The sequence below is a fragment of the Apteryx mantelli genome, chromosome 2 (assembly GCF_036417845.1).
Source record: "Apteryx mantelli isolate bAptMan1 chromosome 2, bAptMan1.hap1, whole genome shotgun sequence".
Lineage (NCBI taxonomy): Eukaryota > Metazoa > Chordata > Aves > Apterygiformes > Apterygidae > Apteryx > Apteryx mantelli.
The window spans coordinates 118,505,462-118,529,807 of NC_089979.1; the positions used below are offsets into that span (position 1 = coordinate 118,505,462).

At 44.4% G+C, this 24,346-nt stretch overlaps 1 protein-coding gene across 1 annotated transcript in view; it reads right to left on the reverse strand.

Moving 5' to 3' along the window:
* Positions 1–12,470: 12,470 nt before the first annotated feature.
* The window catches only part of TMC2 (transmembrane channel like 2), a 42,114-nt gene continuing 30,238 nt past the window's right edge, over positions 12,471–24,346 (reverse strand). Inside the window, exons 17-20 of the mRNA XM_013948103.1 lie at positions 22,477–22,602; positions 16,184–16,262; positions 13,829–13,949; positions 12,471–12,724 (exon numbers count right to left, since the gene is read on the reverse strand). Coding sequence (XP_013803557.1) covers positions 12,471–12,724; positions 13,829–13,949; positions 16,184–16,262; positions 22,477–22,602 — 580 coding nt within the window. The remainder of the gene's footprint in view (positions 12,725–13,828; positions 13,950–16,183; positions 16,263–22,476; positions 22,603–24,346) is intronic.

Here is a 24,346-nt window from a genome sequence, read left to right on the forward strand (position 1 = left end):
GAAAATCAAGTGTTGTTAATACCTTCACCTTTAGCACAGCCTCTCTCCACAGCATGCCCAGATAACTTTGGGGTAAGACGGCAAAAGGGTGATTAGGTTTTACCTGTGAGGTCCTGTTGCATTTCTTGTTTGAATTGCAGAGATGTGAATTTCGCCTAATTTCCAGGCCAAATTCCAACCTGAAAAACTTGATTGTGGCTGCTTGTAATCCCCCTACGTTCTGGATGGATGTGTAATTATTCTTCCTGGGCTTTGAATTGGAGTAATGCTGTGAGCATTGTACATCTGTTTTATCCACTCATGAAGTGATCGTTTTGGCTATTTGGTGGATAACCAGTTCAAATAGAGTATTTGGCTTAGTTTAAAGGGTAAAGTGTTACAGCTGCATAGCCAGATAATGACTTATCCTGTTTCCTGACAATTAGATAAATTCTCCAGAGCCAGCAGAAGCACTATAAAGCTACTTATGCTCCATGTTATTGGTGTTGATGAAAAACAAGTGGGTGAAAGGAAATGTGTCTGGTACTTGGCTTGCCCTAGTGACTGTTTACAACAGATCTCTATTGCTGCCACGCAAGGGGATCGGCTTTGTCCCCAGGTCAATGTTCAGGGCAGTGCAGAAGCAGAGCTTTCCCCATCGCCTGCTCTTTGCTGCTGTGGTGCACTGCTGTCTCCACGCAGGGAGGATGACAGACTCCTTGTGGTCTGACCATCCCTGTATGGCAGACCGGTTTGGGATGCATTTCCAGGGTTAACTAGGCTCAGCAATTTATCCACTATTGCTCAAGAAAATGGTTTGGGGCTCAGGTCTTGTCATGCCTCTGTGTCAAACTGCCCTTCCTCCCTTAGCCTCTCTAACATGTCTGCAGTGTAGGCACCAGTTTCTGATATCCCAAGTGCTGGGCTTGTATGGCCATTCCCTGCTCAGGCATGGCGCAGGCCCCACTGTGCCTGCGGCCAGCGCACCTTGGTGTCTCCCTGCCTGGGGCAGTGGGGACGCAGCTCTGTGACAGTGGCAGTGTAGGAGGGACGCCCGATGCTCCTCCAAGGCCCCGGCAGGCTCAGCCCCCTCTACCGCTATAAACCTTAGTTGTCCACTTAACTCTGTATTTACACAGAGGTTCCATTTTTATGTCAGAACAGGTTTTGCAGAGATGGGTTGGAGTGCAGTAATATTATATGTAAAATGAGCCTTGCCTCACTGAATTAGAATGGGAAATAGAGCTTGAAAAGGCACATCAAATGTAGCCTGGATTGTTTAATTTGCCAATTCCTTTCTTAAATTCTGGTGAGCAGTGGTAGAAGGGAGTAGCATGTGTTGATAACACTGCAATGTACTGCAGAGCTATATCAGTGGAGGAAATGGATACTAAAATACTAGTAACTTGCACCTTTTGGGTCAGATGCTTGGCATCTCTGGGAAGGACTAAATGCTTGTTCCATGTTTTGCATGATGCTCAGTGTCTTAATGCCATGTGTGCTGTTTTGACAGCAAGCAGAAACACATGCACCATTGCAGCACAGGTTACAAAACGTGGTTGTGTTCAGCCACAGCCACTGATTCTGCACCTCCTTTTTCCTCTGGGCCCTGCCGCCAAGTCTGAGGTCCTGCCTGTGCCAGCATCTCAGGGCCAGGATGTTATACAGCGTACGTGGAGAGCATGTGTTTGCTTGTAAAAACCATCTCCTCTTCTTGTGGTAAGATGGTTTCCACAGATGTGCAAGGGTTTTCTCGCCAAAGAGGAGCTCCTGAATGGAGCCAGAGCTAATGTCAACCCTGTTACCAGGGCTCGTGCGCACAGTTTGGAAAGGCACCTGTGTTCACTGGGTTGCAATGTGGTTTCTCAGAGTTATCAGCTTGGCCCTGCACAGGGGACTGCACCCAAGGCAGGTGCCGTGACTGCCAGCTTGCTGACACTGACATGGTGTACTGGAGGCTGTGCTAACTGTAAAGATGTAGGGAAACGATGTGTGGGAGAGGGGAAATGCCTGCTTGCTGTCTGAGCCTGAGGCTTCTCGTCTCTGTGCCTCAGTTTCCTACTCTATAAAAATACTTTGCTGTTGAAGGAGCAGTTTTGCTAGAGGAGGGACTGTGGGGTCTGAGCTAGTGTTTCTCTGTGGAAGTCAGCACTACTGGGTGAGATGTTGTCATTTATTAATACGGTGTATCAACGACCAACCTGGACACATTGTGCCTTCTTCCTCCCTGACAGGCTGTCAGACAGGCCTTCCGATTAACATCATTCAATGGCAAGGTCAGTGCTTTGGGGCCTGTTTGGACCGAGCTCAAGGTGGCCTTTCAGTGTTATTCATTTACTCTACGCTGCTTAAACACAAGAGAGAGAAGTACATGTGGTCTCAAACACTGGCGTCCTGCCCGAAAAGTTAGTCTGAAGGTTCAGCAAATGAAGCTCTAGTCAGACCTCTGGCTGGCTGCTGTCCTGCAGGTAGTCCATGAGGCACTTCAAGCAGTGCTGGGATGCCTTTATCGAAGCAGTGCAGCCTCTTGCTTGTGCATAATGGTGGTTTGGGGCCATACTTCAGGTCATGGCCTCCGTTCAGGTGTACCCCCGCAATAGGTTATGTGCTGCCAGTGGCCTACTGCCAAATACTAGTCATGTAGAGGAGGAGAAAAATTGATTACAAGGTATGGTGAAAGGCCAGTTTCTCATCAGTGCCTCAGCACAACGGACTGCGATTATTTCTTGGAAACTGCCTATTTGGTACATGTACATTCTTGACAACAGATTTTTCTATGTTCCCAAGGTATTTGTCATCTGCTTTTAAACTGTTCTATACAGGATGCTTCTGCTTGGATTGCTCTCTTTCCCCTAAAATGAATTCGGCTTTTGCTGTGTTGGCTTTGTCTTTAATAAACAGATCTGTTCTTACTTGTATTTACCCCCCATGACCTCTCCCAAAGAAGGAGCTCATTCAGAAAGCTCCCAAATAAGTGATGGCCAGTGCCCCAGCAAGGGAGAACTTCTGTCCCTCTTTTTCTCTGCAAAACAACCCTTATAGTCACTTTTTTCACCCACTGGGTCCCTACTGATGGTCGGGGGAGGATGTGGTGTGGTATTAGTCCTGATCCTTTTGCCCTCCCCTCATATCTCTCCTGCTTTTGCAGGGGAGCTGAGACTGGTGAAACGATCTGTAAGCTCACAAATTGCGTCGGTGATGCAGTATCACAGAGAGGTCCGGTTTTTTACCTGTACAGCCAGGCTGTATTTAAAAGCTGTCCTCGCAGGCATGAACACATGCCAGTATTGTTTCTCCTTGCCATCCCTTACTCTACTTTAAAAGTAAAAGGTAGCCTGTGAAAGATGTTCAAGTTCAGAAGTGGGGCTGCTCAGCAGAAGCTATTGAGAGGTAACCTGGCCGCAGATGTGCTCCAGCAGGTTGCGATTGGCAGAGGGCAATGGCACCCTCCTGCGCTCTGGGCACCGAGGTGAGCTCACAGCAGATTGCAACTGAAAGCGTGTTGGTGCTTAATTGGTTATTTTTGCATATGCAGTGTTGAAATGCTTCTGCAGCCTTCTTATCAGTAAAATGCTGGGCTTCCTGACCAGTGCTGGTTGTCATCTCAAAACAGCTGGGTGGGAGGAAGCATAACTCTGCTGCAATGTGAGCCCAGCAGTTCAGTGTCATCTGGGGGAGCTGGGTCTCTGCCCTTCCTGCAAGGCCCTTTGCAAAGGCCCCTTTAAGCCCTGGGCTCGGTGACCATTTCCCCTCTGCAGTTAAAGCTAACAGAGCTGGGAAGACCTGCAAGCTGCAGCATGGCCTCTGCTATGGCAATGCAGCTCCCTTTTGTATTCAGGCAATGTTTCTAGTGCTATGCCCAAGCAGCTGTGGCAAAGTGCTCCAGTTACTGAAGAAGGCTTTTTTTTTTTTTTGGTTATAAAGCAATTGCTCTCTACTTGGCTCTTGGAGACTCCTGATTTAAATAAATCTGATAGATAACCTTCATATCTCAAAGTTCCTAAACATCTGCTTAGGCACTGAATTATTTACTACTTCTGCTATACAAAATAAAAAATTTCCACATGTGTGAAATGTTTCTCAGTCAGAGCAAGGCTTGGGTCTTCAGCCTTCTGCAGAAGCCTGAGCAGCATTAGTTTGCTGGAGCAGAGGGGAGGACATACCTGCTTGGGGTGTTTCTGCAGCAGCTGTTCCACCATAAATTGCAGTGGGTAACTAACTCATTTTTAATAACATTCCACCTATTTCTAATGTGATCTGCACACTTGATCACTGTGATGGTTTGCCAGCCCCCAAACAGTCCAGGTGCTGTGTCGCTATGGATGGTGTTGTTTTTTTTAATCTTAAACTGAGCTCAAGTTATTTTCTCTCCCTCCCACATTGCCTGTAGAGATGGCATTGGCAGCTTCTGTGAGCATCGTGCAGTTCTCATGAGAGAAGCTTCCCTCTCCTTTATTTCTGCTTTAATATCCTGGAGCTGTTTCCTTGTAAAACTCTTTCTCTGCCTGAACACGACAACGATAGGTGAAGTGCCATAATCACTGGGGGAGGTTATACTTAATTTCTCTCCAGCCCCTAGTTATATCTCCTCAGACAAGATCTAAACTGTGACATGACTTGGATTAAAAAAAAAAAAAAAAAAGAGGGAAGGAATCTTTTCTTTAACCCAGATGATTTTACAGGTCCACAGCATCACATCATGACCCCAGGAACAAGTACTGTTTGGAAAAGTAGTGAACTATTGCAGGAGGGAGGAACAGAGCCAGGAGCAGGGAAATCACTTAAATGTTTTTTTTTCTGCAGGAGAAATCTTTAGAAGAAAAAGGGAAAGTGCAGGTCCACAAAAGTCTAGTGTTTACCATTGTTTTCCTATGGAAACAATAGGTTATTTCTGAAGATATAGTGATATATGGATGGACTACTGATACTGTAATGTCTAAACATCTGAAAGAAGGCACTGAGAAGCTGTTTATCTAGGCCTTTGCAAACACACAGAGAAAAGACACTTCATCTGTTTTCCCCCCTACTTTACCTCCTCTAATTTATCTACCTTATACTGGTTGTTTCCTGTCTAAAGAATTAGTCCTTTTTCTCTTTCTCACACTTCCAACTTTATTCTGACAGATCTTCTGGCTTCTGCTATTTTTTCGGTCCATCCTTCCCTGCTTAATGCCATGTTGGTCTAGCCTTCATACCTCTGCCTGGCAGTGGGACCCCAGGACCTTCTACCCCTCTGGCCCTATTGCCTCGTTACAGCCAGCTTCCTGGGGGTGCCAAGCGGGGGTGGCATTTTGGCAGGTCTCCTCTGTCTATGTACTCCTTTGTACATAGGAAGAGATTCAACGTACTGCCTGCAAACACCTGTGCTCACCTCTAATTTGGTTCTTCTCAGTTTTGGCATAAATCAGGAAGGATGCAGAAGATGAGATCCAAGAGAATGATTTTAATCCTAAAACATTTTAAAATTTGTTCATCTATATCTCAGTGTCTGTGTGGACGTGCACATACACAGATGGTCTCCTAACACACAGGAGCTTAATGGCATCCATTTCCTGGCTGAAAGGACTGTTTGGGTATTCTTGGGCAACACCATGTAATATCAATTTAAGATTTAGAGACAATGTTCAGGGCTGTTTTCACCTGTTTCTAGATGGCTGAATGAGGGGGAGCAGGGGAATTGGGTCCTCTGGTGAATGACAATAAAGCCAAACCTTCCAGGATTAGCTCACCACAGCGTAGCATCAAGTTGATACAGTTTATTTAAAATACACTGCTGAATTCAGATTCAACAATTAGGACCATGCTGTGTGAGTAATGGGCAGGGACACAGAAATTCTTGGATTGTGGAGTTGCCTTTTCCCTAAGAAAAACTGTGTTTTAGCATATGTGAGCGATAAAGTCTTGGCCATGGATGAAAAAGGCTGACACCTGCCAAAGGACAAGCTGCTGCTTTTGAGTTTAAGCAAATAGTAAAAAAAAAAAAAAAAAAAAAAGCCCAACAAAAAAACCCCCATCCCCACAGCTGTCATGCTGCAGAGATGATAATGTTTCATACAGCATGAGTCAAAATGGGAGGGATCGTTCTTTAATGCTCTGCTTCAGCTTTCCGGTGAGCACTGCATTTTTTGCTAGTCAGCACTTAGACAGGACATAGCAGCTCTGAAGAGACGTGGTTTAGAGATTCAGTAGGGTCAGACTTCAAAGGTCCAAGTCTGACCTGCTTCAACGGCAGCAAAAGCATCTGATTTACTGTAATTCACGGGGCAGAAACTGTGTCAGCATCACTAGTGTCTCTCCTGTCTGTGTCCTCATATATTCTGTGCTTCTCTGTCAGGCATATTTATTTATTTATTCTATGTCTCTTGATAATCCATTTTCATTACAGCGGATTATCTGCCATTTTATAAGGGCAGCTTTTGACCCAGGCAAAAATGTCCATCTGTCAATCTCCCTCTCCCAGAGAAAAGGCAGCCTGTTGCTTTCCAGCCTGATGGCATGTGCCTCCCTGTGGAAATGTGGCGGCAGCACTGCCTGATCCTGAGCAGCCCCTCGCTCTGCCCCCGGGGAGCACTGGATGGGGAAGGCATGAGGACACCGGGGCATGCAGAGAGCAGGGCATCCTGACTGGGGAGAGGACCACATCCACAGCCTGCCAGGGTCTGACAGGTTCCTGCAGGACGTTAAATCTTGCTTCACCAGTATGAAAACTACTGCAGGTCTGTGAGCTTGTGCTAACTCACTTCTGCCAGTTCAAATGCGTATTGGAGAAAAAGAGGAAGGAGTAACTCTGTCTCAGCAAATTGCGTGGGAGGTTGGGCAATGTCCGTCCGTATTAACTGGCAGCTGGAGCGAGTGATGTTTGTGCTACATGGCGGTGGGTGGCTGCTGACATGATGGTACTGGGATGCTTGGTGTGTCCGTCTGGGGGCTCTTGGGCCGGCCAAGGTGAGTGCTCGCCCTGCTGCTGCCCCGGTCCTCCTGACAGTGAACACAGGCCCTGATCCCAGGGTATGATCGGAGCAGCGGGTTGGGTTATGGTCCTGTCCCAAGTGCAGGGCTGGTGACAGGTACCCCGAGCAGCCCCCATCACATGATTTCCATGCTTTATTATCCCCTTTGCTGTTTCTTGGTCCTCCTTTCTGCCAGCCTTGTGCCCCCCTTTCTCCACCCTGGTCTCCTCCCAGATAAACAACTCTCCCAATTACTTTCTCTGTTGGTCCCAGTTTTGCTATGTCTGTACCCAAATTTGGTGTTCCTGATAATGTTACATAAGCAATCTCAGCCTTATATGGTATTACTGATATGGACACCTAGGTACTGTTGGCCTTGCAAGATTGTAGTTCCCCCAAAGTCGCCAGTGCTCCCCTGCAAGTATCTGTGGGGTTTGGCTGTTTCTTGCACAACTCCCCCATAACCCCTGTGAGATCCAGCTGTCCCCCACAACGCTATCTGCACCTTCTGTCAGCTTCCCGCACCTCTCTTTATGTTCAGCAGTTTCTCCTGTCACGCCCTGTACTTCTCCACATCCTGCTCAGTTAGCATAAGCTGAGGCCAGGGTGGCAGGGTGCTGCTGCTGCAATCCTGCATCATGGACTCTGGGCAATGTCGGAGAAATGGGGTCATGTCCCTACATCTCATCAGCATGGAGCCTGGGGACTGGTGGGTTTGTGGTCAAGGAAATACCTGTTGTGGCCAGCCCAGCAATGTCACTAAATACCCCTTGAGCAGGCGCTGATGGTGACGGGAGTGTTCGGCAGCCACCAACCAGCATCTCCACCAGGCCAGTGGGGAAGCCACCAGGTCGCAGCTGCTGGCGGCTTACGCAGAAATCCTGGCACAGCCTCAGGCTGGCCTGGCATGGTAAGCAATGTGCTTTGTAGAGGTCTGAGTAGGCTAAAATAAGAATGATTTCCATAACTGGGAAGTTTCTGTGGACATGGGGAACAGTTGCCAGTTGTCTTTCTCATCTTGATTTGTCAGTGAAGGATTACTCAGGGTAATTTATCAGCCAGCGCCTGGCCCTGTACAGCTCACAGCCCTTATACATACTATGGCTCTTGCAGTGTGTGGAGCCCTTTTGGTTCAAAGTACTGGAGAGATTTCTTTAACTTGGATGTGTAGCTGACAGCCCTCCTAAGCGCCTTGAAAGAAACCAAAAATCCCTCCCCACAATACTGGTTTGTTATCTGTTATGAAGAAATTTTCCTCCTTCCCTGTAAGCAGTGTTTTGCAGCAAAAGATGATGAAGATACTGAAGAAGCAAGGAGGCTGATTAGACAAAATACCTCTGTAACTGAGTTTTGAGTAAGATGACAATCTTATTAGCTGTAAAAGTTCAAAGCATGTGATAGATGGCTTTGTCTCAGTGCAGGGATGGTTAAAGAAGCAGAGAATGAAAGAGGGCTCAACAGGATGAGTATGACTATTTGTTTGGAATAAATAAGGTTTTAAGGCTATCAGAAAAAATACTGTCAGTGTTTGTGATGTGCAATGCTTGTTTCTGTTTCTCTTGGAAAGCTTTATTTGAGCAACCTGAAAATGCAGGCCTGGATATTTTAAAGTTCTTCCATTTCTGACCGTTAAGGGAGACCAGGAAGTCTGTGGCAGATGGCTGAAACCTCTTCTCCAAACCTGTTGCAAAAGGTGGAAAAGAAGGAGCTTATTCACCTCATGCAGCAAAATGGTGATTTTTCTGCTTTGAAGAAGTCAAGGTGCCAATGTTATGTCACTGAATGCAAAATCAGTGTATTCCATGCATTTGCACAGGATATTTGGACCACTTTGCTGGCTTTATGAGCAAACCTGATTATCAGTGTCTATTTTTTTCTGTCCATTGTGAGTACAAGTTTGTCTCACACCACGATCAAGCACAGTGTGAAAGAAATGGCTGAATGGTATTTTTGACCCTAAATGAAATGTACCTGCTGGTATCCCTTTTAAAGATCATGCTTAGCCAAATTTTGCACAGCTGTCCTTTCTTTTTTATTTATTTTATTTTTTATTTTCTTGAGATTCCTGTTAGTCAGTTAAATTGAGCAGATGCTCAGTCTTCCCATACTCTTTCTGGCTGCACAAAGGAATAACTGATGCCTACAAGAGTCACCTGTTTAGAAAGAGTGTTCAGTGAGAATAATAAGAAAAGAGTTAAGCTTGCACATTTTCCCTCATTTTAACAAAACCAGTTGGAATGCAGCATTAGAACTGGTGGCAACAGGAGATGTGTAAAATTTGCAAAGCAAAGGGCTTCTTAGCTGTACAAGAAAGCAAACTGTGTGCTGTGTTAGACGTACTGGGAACCTTCTAGTAACACACACTGAGCTTTTTTTTTTTCTTCTTCTTCTTCTTTTTCCTTTTTCCCTTGAAGTTAGACTGAGCCCCAGGGGAAGCTTGGGATGGATATAGTCTTTCAACAAATGCCAGGGGAGGAGGGGAAAAAAGATCAATGCTGAATTCTCAGACAAGTACTTATCACTGTTCCTAAGAATAGAAAAATAGGGACAAAACCAAACGCTACTGAATGCTCTAATGAGTTTGTGAAGTTTAACCTCTAATTACACCTGAACAACTGGTAAATAGGCTCAAAACTCACAGAGACAAATAATCATTTCCATTCAATAGGACAACTGAGGGTTGACATTTTCACACTCTTTTGAACTGTTGTGATTTAACAAATGTCCCAATTTTGAATGGGAGGCAAGGAGAAGAGTTGTCACTGGTCTTTGCAGAAATCGTTGTGCAGCTAATATTATTGCCCTTATATCCTGAAGGCTCTGAGCTAGCAAAAGACATTGATTAATGGGTGAACCTAATGTATCATAATTTGAGATGAGCAAACCTTGAAAGATTAATTAGCTAATGAGCAGTCAGGTGCTCCAGTGATGATGAAGTTCTTTGTATTGAAGTGCTCAGTATTATTGCAAGGGTCAGAGGCCTGATTCGGAGAGCATTCAAATCCTGGAATAGTTAGTTACTCAGTCTTGATCTAAATCTGTCTAAGCTTCTCAGGTTTTCAAAATCAGCTTGGAGTTCTCATCAGCTCCAGATTCTTTATAAGACTTCTTATTGGTCTTATTTCTTATAAAAACAAATTAATAAATATATAAAGCTATTCTACACCTTTCCTTCACATGTGCACACGTGTGCACACACGTTTCCAGCTGGTTCATGTTTTCTAGCAAAGATGTAAGATATGAACTCACTTTTCCCCTTTGCTTGCAAATCATGTTTTAATGTGAAATGAGGACTCAAGAAAAGAGAAATCCTATTTTTCCTTTTGCAACCGTTTGCTAAGACACTGGAGTTATTAGGGCAGACCAACTGGACTGCAAATCAGTGAATCAACCATATCACTCCTGCAAGATCCTTCTTGCTTAGCAGGTTGACAGCATGTTCATCCACTGCAGCTTAACGCTTTCTGACATGTATTTTCTATGGACACCTGTGGGGAAGGATGAGGGGCAACGTCCTCCATATCCTGTTACGCTTCAGCTTCAATTCGTTCTGCCATGACAATCTTTTTGCTTTTTACAATCTTTTGTAAAGATTATGACTCTGTTTTGATGTTTATAAGGGAGCTTTTTTGTCTCTGACCGACGTTACTACTGCTCTTGGGCACACCAGAAAAGGCCTTCTCTTGTCTGACCTCTCTCCACTTATTTGGCTGAATATCTCTGCAGACCAAGGCAGCAGGAGAGGCAAGTGCATCCGCATTCACTAGGACCTTCTGCAGCAATGAGCAAGTGAAGACTTTATCTGTGAGACCCAGTTCTGAGAAATCTCCTTTCAAGACCAGGAAATAAATCTAATGAGCAGCTTCCTGTGAAGGTTCCCTCGGGGAAGGGGCAAAACTGACCATTGCAACCTATCTGGGAACAGCCAAACTGACTTTGATCTGCATGTCAGGGACATCTGTGTCTACAAATAACCAATAGACTTTTCCGTATTTGAAAGCAAAATGCGGTCTTTTAATTTTTGAAGAACTTCTGAATTCTCCTTTTATTTGACTCTCATTTAAATCTCCTGGAAGTGCCTCTCTAGTACTCTGCACACCTGTTCTACTTTATAAAGCACAGACATGCAAAAATGGGCTAGATCTTTACAAATAACTAGAGAGGTATTTAAGTTCTTAAATTCTATTAATTCCTACTAGAAATCAGATGCCTAAATACTTTGATTGATTTGGATCTGAAAAAAAGAATCCTATTCCCAATCTGCTTCACATTCAACCTAACTAAATCTCTTTACCCTGCTCCTCAAAGGCAGATGTTCTTGTATTGAATGTCAAATGGTCTGCAGTCTGTCAAGTCATAGAGAACTAAATTATAGAATTTCTTTTCCTGAACATATCATATGACACGATTTATTGCCTTTAGTGGGAAAATTGCAGGGCAGAGCCTTTAATTCCAAACATTTCACTTAGCTGTAGTGGAATAGTTACTAGCAAGATTTATGATTTTGTTTTTACTGAAGGACATGGATTTATTTTCTACAGAAATTTTATGAAGAACAATGCATATATGAACATCTCCCCCCCCCTTTTTTTTCTTTCTTTTTTTTTTTCCCCCTCAGATTTAAGCTTTCCGAGCTGGGATTGAGTAAACAACAGTAACAAACTGAAGATGTAAAAGAGCAGGGCAGTTCAGAAAAGCCCTGCCACTAAGTTCTGGGAAGTCCCGGGTTCTAGCTCTGTGTATATGGAATATAAGATCTTAAAACTGCCCCAGAAATTTCTAAATGGTTATAATTGGGAACTGGGCCAAAGCACTTGTAGTCTCTCAACCATTCTGGGCTGTCTTACTAAATCAGAAGTCATTTTTAAGGGTGAAAATCATGGTGCAAACTGCTGTGAACAGATAGACCCCAGAAGAAGTGGTGGTGAGATGTGCAGCAAAGTTGAAACAAACGGATGAAAGTTTGGAGCGGATAGACTGAAGGAGAACTATCACTGAGGACAAAATACAGTTGACAAAACCTTCTCTTGTGCTAATCTAGTTGAAGTCCTCTATTCCTAATACAGGCTTCCATGCAGCTAGAAAGAGTTACTCACTTTTGTAAGAATACTTATTTCCTCAGGTCAGGGGATAGCAAAACACCTGTATTGAAATGACAAGTAAACTCATACAACTTTCATTAACTGAAAAAGTCTTTGAAAAGACTAAAAAATCCTCGCTCCAAAGAGTGTGCTCACCCTGCAGCTGATACTGGCTGTAGAACTGGGTACTGTACGTAGTAAGTAGTTCAGCAACGCCACAACTAATTTTCAAACTGACCCCCTTCTGTCATCTTTATCACCAAAATCAGTGCAGCTATTACCCTTTGCAACTCCAAAGTACTACTACATTTCTAAACAAGCCTGTTATAGCTAGAATCAGTGTTGGATCAATATAGATCATTAATGGATGACCAATGTACAATAATCATTTCCTACTAAAACTACTATAGATCATACAACACGTCTATTTTAATGGCAAACAGGAGAAATGTTCCTGAGCTTATTGAGCAGCATGTGGGTAGCGTGGCTGTCCTTTCCCCCTCCAAGGTACTGGTCCCTGTGGGTGAGCCCCTGGCCTGGGCTGGCCAGGGTAGGGTGCCCTGACACCAGGCATCAGTGGCCGTGTCACGAGCATGTGCAGCGGTGGCGTGAGGGCTGCTCCTCTCCTGCTGCTGATGGGACTGCCATCCTCGGCTGCTGCTTTTTCTTGTTTTCCAACAGGGCTGGTTTTATTAGAAGACTCTATTTTCTTGTCTAGAGTAAAGATTATGAATGTTATTTTCTTGAAAGCAAACGCTGCCTTTCTCCCTTTCCCCAGTGGCTGCTGTTTCTTCTACATGCAATAACCCAGTTGTGGAGGGATTTGTGTTTGAGCATCTAAGTGAAGAAACCATAAACAAGACTGTTAGTCCCCGGCCAAAATACAGTATGTGTCTCAACTGTCCAAATTCTCCTTGCAGGTTCTTACTGATACATTTCTAAGACATGATAGTCCTACCAGCCTTGCTGGTAAACAGCCTTCTGATGGTGATCAATAATTACTGTTTTTAGTCTTTAATTTCAATCTACCTGCAGTGTTTCAAACACTATTTCCATCTAAATGAAAGCCCTGGGTCTGCTCCAGGGATAATCTATATCAGGTTCATCACAACTTTCCAGTTCATCTCAGTCTGTCCAACAGACAGAGACAGCTCATCAAAATGGTAAGGGGTTATGGTGGCACTGATCTGTTCCCCTCCCCCCTCCACCTGCATTAAGATAAAATCAAAATCTTTTAAATTTGAGTTTTGTTTTTCAAAAATGATAGCAAGAGACTCTGGTGGAGATGGCTAGTTCAGACTGAGGCTAAAAGATCTGACTTACACTTTCCTCGAGAGTGGCCTAACTCTGGTACTATTGCCTCCAGCTGCAGCCACTCCTCTAGCCAGAAACTCCACTCAGTAGAGCTCGCTGCCTGCATTTATTTGTCCTAAATGTGAATGAATTTTCCAGTGAAAACATCAGTTGATAAGAAAGTTTTTGACCAGTTCAACTCAGCAGCCCAGAAACAAGAAGTTTCTTGAATGAATTGCCACTTTCATGGTCTGTATGATTAATAGCTCGGTTTTGAATCATAATGTTGGATTGTAATTCCCACGCTTTGATAAGGCTATGTGAGACATAATCCAGTCTAAAAAAAGGCCATTCCTTGGTTTCCATTGACAGACAGACTTTTGTAAGCAAACAAAATTTGTGCTAGCTGTACTCCTCCAATCCCTTGCCAACCCCATACCCTCCCAGTTTCTTCATCCTTCCCTGTCATCATTTGATGACAAAAGAAGCCTTTTCAGGAGGATTGGGGGGTTGCTTTGTTTTTACCTTCCATTTGTTTGGGGTGACTTTCGCTCTTCATACTTGGTTTAAGTAAATCCTCCAGATCTTGCATTGCAGAATTTGTGGTGGCTTTGTTGTTTCTCTTGTTTTTCTCCTCTTCACGGAGCTGCGTTAATTAAAACCATCAGGTTTCATTTGCAACTGAAGACATAATCTGTGATATGACTGCCTGGTGTCATGCTTGGCCTGGCTAAGTGTTTTTGTTGATATGAATGTAATCTCTTTCTCAAGTTCAAAGTGTTGCTGAACCTTGGTCCAGTGACATCTTGTCTGGCTTTATAGAGAAGAAACACAATGCAGACAGGACCAAGATCCATGGAAGCAACAACCCTGCTTGTGTTAGGGGAAAGTGCTAACGGATAACATCGTTTAGGTTTCTCAGACTGTGCGTTTCTGCAGGTGCCTATCTGCCCTCACTGGGATTTTGTTTTGTAAAATTGTATCTCTCGGGGTGGGTGTCTGTGACTGTAAGGCTGTCTTTAATTTTACTTGAACGTTTTGGGGTCTTTGATTGATTACCTTCTAGTTAGCAGAGGGAGTAAAATATAAGGGGATTCTCTCTACACAAGATAAGCATGCTGGGTGGGGGAAGGGAGAGAGTTCCCTTCTTCATGCAAAGAGAAAGCTTAGTTGGACACCATTCCTGCTCCAACCCTCCTCCCAAAAGGAAGGCTTGCTAATGGAGAGGGCTGTATGCCTGAGCCAGTGTCCAGCCTGAGCCGACCGGCGCATGGGGCACGGGGTCCAAGGTGATTTGTGGCCTCGCTCCACGGAGAGGTCCCAACCTGCAGAGATGACTCCATCCCTTTGAGTGAACCTGGCAGACTTTTGGGGCAGCCAAGGCAGATATTAATGAGCTCAGCAGGTTGTCAGGTTGGGGTCGCTGGCAGGATCCAATCACTGAACCCCTCTGCCAATGCCAGGCAGCTCCCTACCCTGCTCCCTAAGCAGCAGGACCATGCCCACCCCTCCCCTTCTGCTCTGCTGTGTACCCCTCAGCTACTTCAGCAAACCTGCAGGTGCATGTGGGACAGAGATACATAAGGTCTGTGCAAAGAGAGGTGCTTGTCTGTGGATGTTGCTGTGTCTCTGAGTAGTACTGCGCTCTGTCTCGTGACCCTCCCATGAGGGGGGCTGTGGTCACTTGTCCCAGCAAAGAGCTGGTTTGCATAGCACAAACCGGCTATGTGTCCCTAAGTCCAACTCTGCTGTAAGAGGGGCTCAACTCTTGCAATACTTGAAGGTGCTCTAGGCACCAAGACCCATATTTTAAGTCATGTGCACAAGTGATCAGTGCTGAATTTGGATACTCAGACCAATTTATGGATTCTCGTTTCTCAGTGCTTATTTTCTCACTTTTAATGTTGCACCGATCTCTATTTTATGCAGTGCGTTACTTTATGCAGCATTGATTCCCTGGCTTGGATTCTGCCCTGTACCATTAAAATGGATGATACCACTCTTCTGATGGGATCACATCCTGTCCTTATGCAGGGCTGGATACTCTGGGTACCTCTATATTGTACAAAACAATACTGTGTTAGGGACCCACCAGGAAAGCTTTGAGGGAAACAGATATTGCCAGACCAGCATGGGTCCTGGAAGCAGGAGAGCTACATGAGCATGGCTTTGCTCTGTTTCTCATCAACTCTAATTAAATGAGCAGGAGCAGAGCTGCACTTCTGCAGATGTTCTGCTTCCAGACCTAATTCATATCAGTTCAGGGGACTCTGCATCATGGTCCTCTGCATGTTGCAAACCTCCCTTAGTTCTGCATATCAGAAAGTCAAAATCCTATCCTGCTAATTCAAGCAGTTTTATCTGTATCTTAGTTTTCCAATCTGTATGACAGAGATAAGAGACACCGGCCTCCTTTGTCAATGCTTTGAGAATTACTGGTATAAATGCTATTTTATATATTTATATATATAAACATAATATATATAAAATGTTATTGCCATGTTATTTATGGCTCTTTGCTCTTCAGCTTGTATGAAACCTGGTTGATGTTTTTATAGGCTTATTATTGTCCCTGGGAAACTGCTGTTTCCAAAACATTACTTGAACTTTGAGGTAATGTATTTTTGCAGGTTGAAAGTGCAGCTGCTGGGAAAACTCAGTGTAGTTTTGATGTATGAAATAGAAGCCTGTTATGGGATAAGACCACTCTTTGCAGTTAGCCATTAAATGCCACCAAAAAGGAATGAACAAACATAAAATGTGTCTTCCCCTTGTATCACTAAAGTGGTCTAAAGTGAAAAGCAATTTAAAAGCATGTGTTACCCATCAAACTTGAAGTGCACAGTATGTCAAAGACAGCTTTGCCAGATGAATACTTACCATTTGCATTTTCTTCTTCAGCTCTGCATTGGCGCGCTGGTATGCTTCAGACACAGCGTTTAGGTAATAGATGGCAAGGCTACAAAAACAAATGTGTTGGTATAGTGATAGGATCGGGGAGAAAGAAACTTTTATAGGGAGGGAAAGTAAAAACCCTGAAGTTAATGCCTTCCTGAAAGCACTGAGGGAAGACTTAAAACCCAAACAATGGGAATTCCTCCAAAGAACCACCTTACCGTTCGGCTCACAAATGAGCAAAGCTAAACAGGTTTGTCTTATTTGACCTGTTTTCTAGTTCTGGGGAAATTCCAGTACTGTGCTGGACTCAAAGAGCTCCTGTGGGAAATGGCAGAGCTCCCAAGCAGCCCCACACTGCTGAGCTGGGGATACCAGCACACATTGCTTCACTTTATATGACAGCAGGCCTGGCAGATAGGGAACTTCCATTTTAAAGAAATCTTCAAAGTCATGTCTGGCTGCAACTGGCATTGACTAGCACTGGGAATCACCAAGGAGCCATCATTAACTTCAGAAACATTCCTTCATGTTTTATATCTTGCAGATCCTTTGCTCTATCTTTTACTTCCAGCATCTTCACTTCTCCTCACTTGGATGGTGCCCTCAAACACATGTCCCTTGGTGGATCTGCTGTGCTGTGGGGGTGAGGGGCTAGGAAAGCCAGTGTATGTACGTGTCAACCAAACCCAGTCTAGTGGCTGTGTCCAGAGGTCCACATTCACCAGCTCTGACACAAATGGATTTCAAGCAGGACCCACTGTGACCCATACAGTGGGCCTATGTACAGCTGAACATCCCAAGGAGGATTACCTACAGGCCTTGGCTACTGAGCCTTGATTGCACAGCAGCCATTTGTTGGGATGAAGGGCTGATGAAGTGCCCTACTCCGCCAGTGAAGTTCTGCCTGCCTCCCAGTACCTATTTTTTCCTCTGGTGGTCTGCAAGCTGCCTTGAGAGGCTCAAGGCTTAGAGGAATTTAGGCTTCTTCATGGCACAGTCAGGTAAGATGGGCTGCACGAGTCCAGTAGTTCAATTCTGTTCCAAAAAAAAAGAGGCCCTCCTGCCTCCTCCTTGTCTTGTCGTGGACTCCCTCTGCTTTCTCTACACAAGCCTTGGCCCTTGGGTCTTTCCTCTGCAAGCCCATTCAACTCCCTGACCTGGATGAAAACCAACTCCGCTGATGCAGTGCACAGCTTTCTGCTAGGCTGGCAGGTCCTTTCGGCTCACAGGAACTCCCCAGTGCTGGAGCTGGGGTCAAGGAGGAACCAACGTCCCCTTTTGCTGGCAGCAACCTTTTAGGTAGATTCCCCTCTCTCACCTGACTGAGACAAGATAGGCCTGAACCCTCAAAGCGCAGCACTTGAAGCAGAGACAGGAAAATGAGGGTGAGCAGCAGCCAGGTAGGAATGGAGCCACTGGCTTTTGTTTCATTTCCTTCTGTGGAAAAGGCATGCCAAAGAGAGAGAAAAATGAGCTAAACTGGAGGGATCTGAAAGGCAACTGGGATAGGAGAAGGTTTCCTGGCAGCCAGCCTTTGGCGCATGGAGAGGTGCATATTTTAAAACATGCCAAAGTGTCTGGGACTGTCTCACCACCACTGCCACCCGCCAGCCGGTAATATTTTGGTTGTCAAAAATGTCTCCTCCTGCTTTTGTAGAGTGCTTTTATTCTTCTAAATTATAAACATCATCTGCTCAATGACTCCGAGACATTCCTGGGAAAAGCACCATCCGTTCAGTTCACCACTATTGATTTTCAAAAATAAAACAAAAAATTCTCATATAAAACATGCAGACTAAAAAAAAATTCCTGACAATTCATAATCTGATTGCGTAGCTCTGGCCCAGGCTCAGCAACCTTGAAGCAGACTAGAGGATTTTGTCAGCAGAGTATCTGACTTTAAGCCAAGCAAGGCACTGTATACAGGTAAATTGGTTTCCCGGTGGGAGATCAGAAGGAGATACTCCGGATAGCTTTTCTTGAGACTTTCTGCAGGAGTCTATCTTGAAGAGACACATTTACTTCCTTTTCCCTAGAATTAAACCAAAACTCAATATTTGTTTTTAATATATTGGTGATCTGGGCCAAAAACCTTTAGGAATTGTTATTTTTGTTCTTCTGTAAGGAGGCAGTAGTTCCATTTCTTCTTTTCTTCTTCATCAAGCTGATTGTATGGGAAATACAATAATACTTTGTAATCCAAGGCTTTGAGGCTGCTCTTGCCTTTTTGTTGTGACCTACTAAGCCATAAGTGCCTGAAAGTAGCATATTTTCATAAAGATAACTAGATCTGCTTATTCAGAGCCATCTGGGATGCCGTGGGCTCTCTTTTTGAGCCTCTTTCTCAAGTTCATTGAGTAACTGTGAGCAAATCAATTTCCATTCCTTTTTCAGTCCTTTCGCATCCTCTTCATAAGCAGCCAGCATCATCTTTAAACAACAACACAACTTCCTCCCCCTCTTTAGTTTAACACGGACATGGATATGAAGGATGAACTCGCCGGATTCCTCTCCCTAAGGCAGCGAGATATGAGCCTGCCCCCATCTGCAATATTCCTGTGATCAGACTAAGCCTGAGTTTCCTCCATCCGTTTATTGTAGCGGTTTTTGGGCTGCTCCGTTGCTTCAGCCCAAGCTCTGGCCCAGAACGAAGTCACTCAAGGGCAGGTGAGTTTGTCCAGGATTGAGCTGCCCCAAAGGGGACTTGGAGGTGAGAGGGGAAAGGAACAGCATAAAAGAAAGGGAATTTGGGGGGATGCCTTTGCTGCAGTCCAAACCTGGGACAGGAGGTATGCGGTAGGTATGTTTGAATGGGCTTATTCAGGCCAAGCCCCAGTATCACTGCAGCAGACAGAAGGTCAGGCTGGGTGATCCTCCAAGGTGTGTGCCCAGTGTCCTGGGCAGATTTTACACATGGGCTGGATTCACCATTGAATTCACTATTCAGGCTGGTTGTTCTCAGACATGGCCGAGCAGTGCCACGTCTGGGTCTGTCCCTTGGCTGACTATGAGCAGTGGTGTGAAGAGCCATAATTTCTGCTGGGAACTGGGAGTAAGCACTGGCAAATGGAGTTTACTCACTTTTAATGGAAGTACTTTAGATTTACTGCTTCTGTCTCTGAAGTGTGTTTGGGGGTGCGCTCTCATGGTCTAGCTGCTTAGCATGGATGCTGGTGGCCCTGACACCCCTTATCTCTGATTTACCATGCCCTTAGTGGTGGGGAGAGAGTGTGGGTCACTGTCTTACAGAGTAATTTGGGGGCTTTTTCTCCTTTTTTTTGAGGCAGCAAGGTACTTGTAGTTTCAGCCAGGAAGCTCTGCAAGCCATGAGTTCAAATCCTGCTCCCCACTCAAGTGAGATTCAGCGATGTGCTTAAAAACAGTGCTTGGGCAAAGTACCTCTGCTTCCTTCTGTTTCTTTTTTCCCTTGTCCTCAGGTAGCTAGAAACAGGAGAGTAACTTTGACACCAGTGTCACCTATTAGACCCCGTCATTGTCTGGCACCTGAAGTCACCAATGGAAATAAGTAGAAGAGACATTTTGGATTATGTCTGGAAAAAGAGAGGAGGTTATAATGGCTAGAGAAAATGGCTTAATTCACCCCACAGAAGGGGGAAACACGTTTTTTGAGTGTCTGCCACAAAAATCAACAGACTGTCAATTTGTGATCCACCTGCCGATGTTTGTAGAGGCTATTTTTTTATTTAGGCTGTGTTGCAGGTTGCTTTGCCTGCTACTTTGAGAGCCACTGTCTCTTTGCTCATCTGAGCCAGATGAAACTCCAGTAGCTGCATTTCCCTGTGTTTAATCTCATGGCAAGCTGGGTCAGGATTGGCATGAGCGACTAGCTCCATCTTGTCCCTATCTACCCGTCTGCACAACAGCAGAAGTGGCAGAAGCTGAAGACTTTCAGGGAGAAGACAGGAAACTGGGCACTTGTATGTGATTTATAGTTATCTACTTCTTTCTGGAGAAAATGCTGAAAGAGACATAAAACTAACATTCTGACCACTTGTAGGCATCAGTTATAAGACTCTAAGGAAAAAGAGTTTTATCTTGCTCTTTTGGCAAAATTTTAATTGTGGTAATTAGATTCTGTCTCCTTGTATATTTAAGTCATTTCCAGTCTTGTTGTGACAGGTTGCTGTGGACTTTTAAGCAGGGGCCATGTTTCCAGCTAGAGTTGGAAAGGTAGGGGAAAGAAGGATCCAAGCCCTAGGAAAGGTGCTTGTATGGTAGCTATAATTTTGTCTAGGATTTTCCCAGGAAAACTTTGTGTGCACATAGTGTGCAGTGCTTATGCAACACATCTGATGCTTTCAGGGCACATGAGGGCTACCGCTGGTGGGCTGTAGGTCTGATTTGTGTCGACACAGTGGAAGCATCCACTTTCTTAAGACTACAACATGCTCTCTGGGCAGCTGAATGACTGGAAGTGCTAGGCAAATATCTAAAATCCTCTAAGGCTGCACAGACTGTGTATTTGGGTGGGGAAAAAAGGATGCATGAGGGTGGACATATGGTAGCCCTCACTTTGCAGAGGGAGTCAGAGCAGAGGCAAAATGGTATCTTAAGGAGAGAAGGGTCAATAGGAAGGCAGCGGCATGGAGTGAAGAATAGCCAAGATGGGGAACGGGGGGAAAAGGAGCATCTTCAGCAATGAGCTGAATTCCTGCCGGTTCTTTGTCCTGGCTGTCACTGGAGTAAACAGAAGGAAATTGTCACTGAACAAAACTTTATGTTAATGTCAAGATCTACCCCTCTCCCTCCACTTTTTTGGGGGGTGGAGGGGATGGGGGGGGGTTGCATCAAAGCCTCAGTAAGCTAACTTGCAACCTTGATGTAAAGGTCATCCTTTTGGGGTGGATTAGTTCTGCACTCTTCATCTCATATTAGCAGTAGCATCTGCTAGTGCTACTTCGAAGCCCTCAGGAATAGAGCTGATAACTCAATAATATGCTTGGCCATAAAGGGGATGTAGCATGAGACTTTTTGTCTTCTGCATGTATCTGGTCTGAGTCTTCCAAGTGCAGTGTCTGTCTATGTGAGTTAAATTATCTGATCATCTTTATTTAGGTTAAAACCAATAAAGTAATTTGCGGCAGGTAGAGGGATGACAAGTCATTTTCAGCTTAACTGGATTTTTTTCTTGCTGTTCTAATAAGAAACTCCTATGACATATGGTAGCAAGTGAACTTGCATTTGATTTAATTTAAAGGAAATATCTTTGCTGTAACCTGTTCAGAAAAAAGGATTACAATGCACAAGAATGGCTGTGCTGGATCAGACCAAAGGTCCATCTGGCCCAAAGGCTTGTCTCCAATGTGAGTGGATGGCCAGGGAAGAGTAAGAGCAGAAAAGCATGTGTGGTACGTCCCCTGACACTCTCCTAGCCTCCAGCTGTTTGGTCTGGTGTGTTCAAAGCTGCCTATAAATTGTGACCACAGCTCTCCCACTCCTTTTGATAACTTTGGAAACCTAAAGAGCAATGCCCAAAATATCCCTAAAAAAAACAAAACAAAACAAGAACTGGCCTGGTCCTAGTGCTTCTGAAGATGTTAGGGATCAAATATGGCTTCAGATGTGACTTCAAAGCTTAAATGATCAGACAGCACTGAAACAAATTCTAGATGTATTATCTGAAAAAAAAATCCACCTTATCATATTTTTGGAACTTGTAATTTTTGAATACCCTGGCTTGGCAGTACTGTAAAATACCACCAGCTGTGATAGAAATTGCTTTTCCACAAGGAACCAGGCTGAGACCATCCATCTAGTTCCTACAGGCTACTGAAAATTTTTCACATGGAAGCTATAATGCTCTGAAAATCCGTCAGTGTCAGCAATGCATTTCAGCTTAAAGGCTGTGTTTAATTGGGTCAGGAAATGAAGTGATGACAAGCAGTCGAGCTGATTCAGCGCAGAGGTTACCTTGCTCTCAAATTGCAACTGCTAACTCCAGCTGCTTCCTGAAGACAAGTCCTTTGAACCCTGCCAAGGCAAACGTTCGAACCACCTAAATGCAGGCACCCAGTGGCAGCGGGTGCTGCAGTGGGTCCCCGCAAATGGGCGGAGAGAGACATCCTGGGAGGCACCTCATCCTGCTTTGGGATGGCCGTGTCTAGCAGGGGGAGAGGGCATGGGAAGGAGGGTGTCTCTGCCTGGATCTGGGCCATTAACATGGCAGAAGTTGCACATTGGCATTGCTAAAATCCTGGCATTTTTTTCAACCTCCTCCCCCCAGCTAGGCATGTAATGTTGCAAGAAAAACTTACACCATAAGCAGAATTGCAGGTATGATCAGTCCTGGATTTGCCACATAGCTGAAGATCTTGGCAACAAAAAATGGGAAATCAAGTTCGATGGTCTCTTGAATGACCTCGTACATCCTTTTCTTTCCACTGGAAAGACAAATAGTCAGTTAAGGAGTGTAGCTAGTTCCTGGAAGGCAGCAATAGCACCTCATTTAAAGACATGAAGTAGCATGTTTCCTCCCTCTTTCACTGAGCAGCTGCTTGCTGTTGGCCACCAAGGCATTTTGACATAAAAATTCTACTGAATTGTTTATTTTGAATTATCTTTTGGTCCATCTTTTTTTTCCCCCTACTGATTATAGAAATGATCTCTGTTAAATATATTTTCTCTTGGAGAAAGTTAACCTATTTCAACATGTGGTTCCTGAATGAGTTCTGATCATTTATTCCTCTGAAATGTATAAAAACCCCTACAAATTGCAGTAACCATACATTTCTGATCAATATCTCTTTGAATGTGGCCTTTTCATAATAAGAATGACTTTCCATATGTAAATTCTGGCTTTCTGAAATAATGAGCCTACTTGAAGAGCAGCTAAGTAATGACAAAAATAGCAAGCTGTGATTATCACTTAATAGGAAACTCAGTGAAAGAGTCATTTTAAATGGGATTGATAAAACAGATGAGAATATTCAGTATGAAAATAGAACAAATCTGTACAAACAGGGAGTTGGGCTGGATTGCATAACCTTCTTCAATCCCCAGTACCTATGGGTCTGTGATTTCAGCCCTTTTGGTGCTATTCCTGATCTTTTGGCTTGTTTCTTTTGTAGATCTTGCAGGCGCTTTGGATTCTGCTCAGGAAAGTGTTGGATTCTGTCCTCACGATGAAATCAATAAAGACAGATCTGCCTAAATGGTATCCCACCTTCATCAACTGTCATAGCCCAGAATAGTTAAGCTTTTAATCAAGTTGTGGTAGGAGAGAGGTGCTGAGTGGATTTTGAAGGGGAGATTAGAAACTAAAATAGCTCTTTCACATTTAGTCATCTTCAAATGATAACCTGCAGGCAACATGTTCCTTGTCAGATCTCCTGACCTTGCTCGTTGACACCTTTCTTCACTATTGAACTAAGAAAATGTTGGTCTATCACCTTCTCCCCCACGTCTTTGCAGCTTTCTATTGCCATTTTTCATTAGCGAATGGATAACCTAAAACAGTGCCTCTACAGGAACAATTTGTTCCGATTTGGCTCCTTGCTGAGTCAGACTCAGTGGGCACAGGAAATGGTGTTACTCAATCAAATTAGACTTTATGGGCATGTTAATCCAGTCCACTGAATGCTCTGTGCAGTGCTGATTCAGGCCTAATTTAAAAAAAAAAAGGCAATTTAGGAAGAAAAAAAAAAGCTGCTACAGTGCAGGCTCAGACCTATCAATTTCCTGCTATTTTCCAACAAAATTCAACAAATAAAATACATCTTGTGCTGTGGGAGTTCTTGGCTCTAAGGAAGGTCTTGGAAGGAGGCTTGGGGTCTCCTGTTGCTTTTTGGGGGGAGCTGTACCCTGCTGTCCCATCCCTGCAGTCCTCTGCTGTTTTCATTGGCACTTGTTGGGAGAGCACTGGGAATCATGTAGCTGAGGAGGGGGCAAAGCAGCTGAGTTAGCAGAGTTCGCTGGAAAAAAAGTAGACAAGAACTTGGAGCAGGCTCAGTGCTCCCAGCCGCCTGTTTGCACCCCACAGGTGGTCATGGCCTATTGCCTTACATTCCTAAGAAGGGTTTAACAAGACAGAAAATCAAGGTACTTCACCATCTCTGTTGGATACCAGGCCTTTTAATTTCATGCAAATACACTTATGTATCAAAGCAGAAAGCTGGCATTTTGGTA